The sequence below is a fragment of the Galeopterus variegatus genome, unplaced genomic scaffold (genome assembly GCF_000696425.1).
Source record: "Galeopterus variegatus unplaced genomic scaffold, G_variegatus-3.0.2 Scaffold8787, whole genome shotgun sequence".
NCBI classification, from domain to species: Eukaryota; Metazoa; Chordata; class Mammalia; order Dermoptera; family Cynocephalidae; genus Galeopterus; species Galeopterus variegatus.
In genome coordinates, this window is record NW_007734898.1 from 20,806 (window position 1) to 28,102 (window position 7,297).

At 35.0% G+C, this 7,297-nt stretch overlaps 1 protein-coding gene across 1 annotated transcript in view; it reads left to right on the forward strand.

Moving 5' to 3' along the window:
* The window catches only part of LOC103608759 (tetratricopeptide repeat protein 8-like), a gene marked incomplete at its 5' end in the record, with an annotated part of 46,127 nt that overhangs the window by 17,385 nt on the left and 21,445 nt on the right, over window positions 1-7,297 (forward strand). The window contains 2 exon segments of the mRNA XM_008593156.1: window positions 1,244-1,329; window positions 5,619-5,706. Coding sequence (XP_008591378.1) covers window positions 1,244-1,329; window positions 5,619-5,706 — 174 coding nt within the window.

Here is a 7,297-nt window from a genome sequence, read left to right on the forward strand (position 1 = left end):
TTTTTGATTTCCATGGCTTTCAAGTAGAGATGTTGATTTTTCAAGTCCATTAGTGGCTCAGCATGGTGACACCATTCCTTTATAAGTAGTTTGCATATTTAGAGGTCTCCCCTGGAGCAAGAGAAGATGGGGAACACAAGGAAAAGTAATTAATTTAGCAGTAGGAGACTCAAGGAACTCTTCTAGCATTCATTTCAAAAAAGGGCTAATATTAAGAAATGGACAGTAATATGAGATGCATTTTGAGATAATAAAAGTGAAAATCTAAGAGTAACTTTAACTGAGCTGTTGGATGTCATGATTATATTAACACTGGCTAAGGAATAAGATTTTTTCAATCTTGAGAAAAGGAATAATAAGTAATATAAAAAATCAGAACTCTGTTTAACTAATAACTCCAGCTTCTATTCACCAAATCTTTATATGAGCTTCAAATTTCTACAAGCTTCAAATTTGTATCAAGACTGATTTGCTTTCCTCTTGTCAAAACGGTTTCAACTTCCTTTGTATAAAATCCTAATTCCGATTTAGTCATCTTTTGTTTGATCTTGAATAAACACTAGAAGGAACAAACTAGAAGATATGGGATAAACAGATAAAAAATATGAAAGCATTTAAGGAGAAGATCTTTTGCAGTCTGCAGCAAAGGGAAGTCTGACCCTTACAATTACCAGAGCATAAGGTGATGTCAGAATAATGCAGCGATGGTTGTTGAAGATAGCAGTTGTACAGATACCCCAACTCCTTTCACTCTTCTTCATGATCCCATTTTTCCAAACTTTGTTTTCTATCTGCTTACTTGATCTTTCTCTATTTCTCTATAGCTGTCTTTATAAAGTGAGGACTGCAGTTGGACCTGGTTTACACATCAAGGGCTTGACTGCCGCTGAGTTTGGGGGTATTTTGAACCATTAGACAGTAGATAAATGGTAGGGAGAGGGTAAAAACATGTGGTTTTTAATAGCAATTTTGTGCCTTGTATATTAAAATTGTATTCAAATATATTGTACATCTGCTTACCTTTGATCAGTGTTTCCGTCTCATCTGCTGTTAGTCCTCTGGTCTGGAACTGATTATTCAGGGAAAATTGGTGGGGCCATCTGGAAACATGAGCAACTTGAATTTTGGTCTAATTTTTAATGCATGTTTTGATTGATGCTAATTATATGCTTTCTTTCATTATTTGTTTGTCTGCTTATCGTTAGAAAAGAAAATTCTAATCTAAAATGAATTGTTTTCAAAGGCTTTGGATCTGGCTGCCCTTTCCACAGAGCATTCTCAGTACAAGGACTGGTGGTGGAAAGTGCAGATTGGAAAATGTTACTACAGGTAAAATTTGGATTATTTCTGAAGGGCTTAGAAGTGGTGATATATTCTAGAGTCTCAAATCTGGTACCTTGTTTTGTTTTGTTTTTTTGATTTCCTCATGAAGAAATGAGAACTGTGTCTTTAGCTTACCTGAGAAAGCATTTACTTAGTAATTACATGGTAGCAATAAGAACTGATACCTTTAGACTGACAAAGGTTTAGAGCTGGGAGAGGGAAGCCTTGAGACTTCCCTTTTCAGCTGAGAAAACTGAGGCCAGAGAGTGGCTGTGATTTGCATCAGGAGCTAGTTAGTAATACACTTGGGTCCAGAACCAAGTCTGTTGATTCCTAGTCCTCTTGGCTGTCAGGTCTTTTTTATTTACACCGATGCCTCATATAAGCTCTTTACAGTTAGAAGAGAGTTTGTTCATATGCTACATCATCTCACAGCACCTCAGAGGTAGTTGCTATTGTTTGTCCTTTTCCCAGAAGAGGAAAATTGAGCCTCCAAAGATAAAGTGGCTTGTCCAAAGTCATATAGCTGGTAAGTGGCAGAGCAAGAGTTTGAGCACAGCTTTCTGACACCAGTTATCTCACTATTTCCACAATTCCATATTGTTTCTTTAGGACCTGAATATTCTTACATTCACTTCATGTTTAAACACATTTTAAAGCAAATTAACTGAGAGTTCAGAAAAGTTTTAATTTTATGAATATCTATATAGCCACAGTAAATAAGATCTGAAACTTGTTGCTGATACTGAAATGCATTTAGAGCATTGGGAAAAATAGAGACGGATGAACAATTTTATGTTAAAAGGTAATAGGTCTTTTATTACTCGGAAACAAAATAGACTTTGGTTACTTCGAGCACTAGTTTATGATATTTATAAACTTTAGTTGTCACTCAAACACTGCGAGGAAAAGGAAGAATGGAAATGGAATGAAAAGCGTGCTTGTTGTTGAAATTAAGACTGCTTTCCATTTAGATATTTCACATAGAACTCTGAAGTGTTTTTTTTCTGCTGCTAGATTGAGGAAGTGTTTTCTGCTAAAAGGTAATTTTAGACCATTATAACATTAAACTCTTATGAATATAATTCCGGAAGACAATCTTGAGCTTACAAGTAAAACCTTCAGAAATCTTTAATAATTAAAGGAAAGCACAACTCTGATTCCTTCTGCCATCCATATATGAAAGCATTTAAATGAATGCACCTTGTCATATTGAATTGTCATTCTTCTCTGTTCTCTAATACCTGTTCATCTTCATTCTTTTCTGTTCGTTAATCCCTTTTCATTCATACATTCATTCATTCACTCAGTAAAATATTTAATTAGCAACTACTCTGCCAGGCACTGGAGTTACAAAGATTTATTAGATCATCCCTTCTTTCACAAGGTTTACAATAGAATGGGGGAGAGAGAACAGTAAGTAATTATAAGCGTGCTTTCCATTAAGTGACAGAAGCAAGCGCAGGGCACAGTGGGAGCCCAGAGAGAGAGCTCTTCACTTCAACTGCAGAGGTCAGGGATGAATTGCCAGAGGATGTAGTCTGAAATTGACTTCTGTCCCTTTGCTCCTGATCATTAAGTTTTTACTGGTTCTACCTCTACAATAGCTCTCAAAGTTGCTCTCTGACTACCCATCCCCAGTCCAATGCCCTAATTCTGGCTACTAGTATCATTTGTTTGAATTGCCCCGTACGTAAATCCTTCTTATATGAAATAGTCAGAGTAACTGTTGTGAAAAAACAGCTCTTGTTGGATTCTTTGGTGAATCTCCATTACCTTTAGAATGAAATCTGGATTTTCAGTGTGGCGTCCATGATCTCTCAGCACTCCCATTATTAAGTCCTTTTCAATTAGACCAAACTCCTCAGCATTCCCCTAACATGCTGTGAGCTTTCCTGCCTGTGTGGTTATGCTCAGAGTTTCCTTCCATCTTGAAATATCTCCCCCTTCCCCTACCATATCTAGCTGTTGAAATCTTGCCTGTCACTTCCTCCCTGAAACTATCTTGGTTTGCTCCCTCCTATGTGGTCTCAAAGCACTTTTTCTCATTGGCTATAATAAAATTAAATGTATTTGTGAACACATTTTGTTTTACTCTTTGATAATCATTCTTTTAAGGACATTGTTGTTATCTTCTTCATTTTTGCATCTCCTTACCATCGTGAAATGTGCATGCAGTTGATGCTTGACAATTTTGTTGAATTAAATTGGAGAGAAAAAGTTGGCAGCTGGTGGGGACTATCTCTGGACTCTTGACTCTGATATTAGCTTGTGTTTATGAACTTGACTGATGTTTTCGTTATTCCTGGATTTTCTTTGAACATGCCCACTTCTTTTTCTTTGCACAAGAATCCATGTGGTAAATTCCTTTTTGATAGTACTAAAAGAAGTTATTTCTTGAGGATGCAGTAATACAAAACATATGATTCGTGTTTCCTTTCTTTGTCTTCTGGGTAGTTCAGTAAATCTGATTGCTTTTTTGTTTGTTTTTAAATTTGTTTATCCTGTCATGGTTTTAAAAAAATCTATTTCCATTTTCAGTAAATCTGATTGCTTTTTTGTTTGTTTTTAAATTTGTTTATCCTGTCATGGTTTTAAAAAAATCTATTTCCATTTTCAGTAAATCTGATTGCTTTTTTGTTTGTTTTTAAATTTGTTTATCCTGTCATGGTTTTAAAAAAATCTATTTCCATTTTCAGTAAATCTGATTGCTTTTTTGTTTGTTTTTAAATTTGTTTATCCTGTCATGGTTTTAAAAAAATCTATTTCCATTTTCAGTAAATCTGATTGCTTTTTTGTTTGTTTTTAAATTTGTTTATCCTGTCATGGTTTTAAAAAAATCTATTTCCATTTTCAGTAAATCTGATTGCTTTTTTGTTTGTTTTTAAATTTGTTTATCCTGTCATGGTTTTAAAAAATCTATTTCCATTTTCATATTCTTGCTTTATATATGTCTTTTTATTGTGATCCTTTTAAATCACTTTTGAAAGAGGCTAGTTATTAGATAAAAATATACAGTCTCTCATGGGTAATTAGCATTCACCGGGATTCAGTGACTGTGCCTAAGTCACATGTGTAAGACTTACGTGCTCAGTTGGTGTTATATACATACATACAACCTCTCATAGGTAATTAGCATTCATGGGATTCAGTGACTGTGCCTAAGTCACATGTGTAAGACTTACATGCTCAGTTGGCGTTATATACATTCATACATACATATGTTGTTTCTCAGAACTTTAGAGCTCTTTGGTAACATTTTAGAAATACTCCAGATGAAATTTGTGGGACCTTTGAAGAGGTAGGAGCTTCTGCCACATTATATATCCTCCAACATTAGGCCAGTCTTTTGGGGTCACCTTTAAACTGTGTGATCCCAAATCTTCCAAAAGCTATTTGGTTATCAGCACTAATACTTGAGGTTTATGTTACGAAAAACGATCAAAGCTATTCTTTCAAGCATTTAAATGAAAGTAGCACAATGGAACATACTGTCTATCATTCTGATTTTACCTTCCAAAACAAAACGTTACCATATCTGCGTTGATCTTAGATTGCTAGGTTGAGTGGTTATTGGAAAGCCTAACAGGTCTATTAAGGACAGGCCGAATGAAAACCGTGTGTGCTTTAATGATTAATTTAGTGGGAACAAAATGTTTCCTGGACAGAAAAGATGGGCACTGACATCAGGATAGTCATATTTAGGCAAGGAGCAAATCTCAGATTCACAGACTAGGACAATCAGTATCAGACACCTAATAAAGGAAAAGAAAAAAGATTTATAGAATAATAAAATGGTATAACTGTATTACATAAGTGGCAATTATTACTTACATCGAAATAGCTTAAGGATAGATTTATAAATGGGCTTTTGTCTCAAAGCAGAAGATGTTTTCAAAGAAATGTCATTCTTTAGTTCTTCCAGTAAAATGGAGACTCTAAGCATTTATTCAGGTCACTTGCCTTATGTCCAGCTGATCGTAAGCTCTTTGGGTGGTGAACTGATGTGACCTGGCTTACTGGCAGCTATTAGTCCTGCTGTGACTAGGCTTCAGACAGATTGTTTACAGCCCATTTGGGAGTTAGATAGCCAGTGAATGTGGGAGATAGGCAACTTTTTGTTAAAATGTATCAACAGACATATTAATATATGTGTGCGTACAACATTACCTTCTCTGGTGCATGCCTACTTTTACAGATGTAATTTGTCTCTATTCATATCCTCAGGGTATGAAAAAATGATGTAGGATTTATTTTTAAGGTGAATGCCTAATTTTTTTAATGGCTGTTCTTAGGTTAGGAATGTATCGTGAAGCAGAAAAACAGTTTAAATCAGCTCTGAAGCAGCAGGAAATGGTAGATACATTTCTCTACTTGGCAAAAGTAAGTAAATAATATTCTTAATTTGAAGGAAATCTGTTTTCTCAGAAAAAATATTTAAATTCTGGCCATTGCATGGGGAGAGTTGCCAGTTTCTTCAGGAATATTTGGCAAGTTAATATGTTCAGATTTAACTTATTTTTCTTTCTAGCAAGGGAAAAAGTGAGAATATATGGAGGGTAACCATCTCAGGAGAAATTGATTGCCATGAAAAATAAGAAAACCCCTTTGAAAGATTCCCATTATGACAGAAGAAAATACCATAGTCTCACCACCCCCATAGGTAACAGGCCCCAGAAAGGCCTAATTTTCTTTAATATACTTTTCTCCCACCTGAGCAGGTTGTAAGAACAGCGACCATTTATGTAGATCCTTAATTACTTTAATAATAATATTTCCTCTTTATTGAGCATGTACTCAGTGTAAGGTTTGTTACATATGCAATTTAATTCAACCCTCATAATAATCCTGCAAGGTAGATTTATCATTTCTTTTGTACTGTTAAGGAAAATGAGATTTAAAGAGTGTAAGTAAGTTTTTCAGGATCATTTTGCTGTGAAGAGCCAACATTCAAACCCAGGTCTTTGTGACTCCAGACCCACTCACCTACCACATAGTGCCACCCAGAGCCAAGGAGAAGTGAACAGTAACCTAGATTTTCAATACTGGAAGAAAGTTACTTCTTGACCCTCATCCAGGCTACTTTGAAAGAAAAATATTTGATGAACTGGTGGTTATGACATCATCTTGCTGTATCTTTAAGAGTTTTTAAAATTAAGAAGTGCGGTAAAGGAGATTAAAAAAAGATGAGATGTAAAAGAAAGTACTACCAGTTCCTAAATATGGTAATGAAAATTAGTGTACTAAAAAGAAACAAAATGAAAGTTGTACTATATAAATTTGCTGTGCTAATCTTAGTATGTTTACAGTGATTTTCAAAAATGTTTGTAACTATTTGGTATCCAAGTTTGTCTTCTATATATTATATATTAAACTTCAATTCTTAAAGAAGTTTTTAAGCATCACAGCGAACTTTTCTGAAAGAGAGCTTGAAACTAAGGCTCAGTTCACACTATAAACTTTTCTGAAAGAGATCTTGAAACTAAGGCTCAGTTCACACTATTTGATGCTCATCTTCTTAATTAATAATCGTCTGCCATGTAATTGAAAGAAATTGTGCTTTTAATTTTAATTATTGTTAATACATAGAGTATTAGTCTGTTTTTATTGCTTATAACAAAATACATGGAACTGGGTAATTTATAAGCAAATGAAATTTATTGCTTGCAGTTTCTGAGGCTGGGAAGTCCAAAGCCCATCTGGTGGTGGTGACAGTGACACGGGGGTCTCACATTGCAAGATGGTGGAAGCAGAGAGAGAGAGAGCGAGCAAGAGGGAGACACTCTTCTTTTAACACCTTCAGAACCACACCCCTGACCATCTTTTTTAATCCATTCACTAGTACACGGTCCTACAATCCAATCATTTCTTCAAGGCTCCACCTTTCAATTACTGTAATAGGATTTCCCACCCTCTTAACAGTCACAGTGGGGGCTAAGTTTTTTTTTTTTTTTTTTTTTTTTCCTTTTTGTCT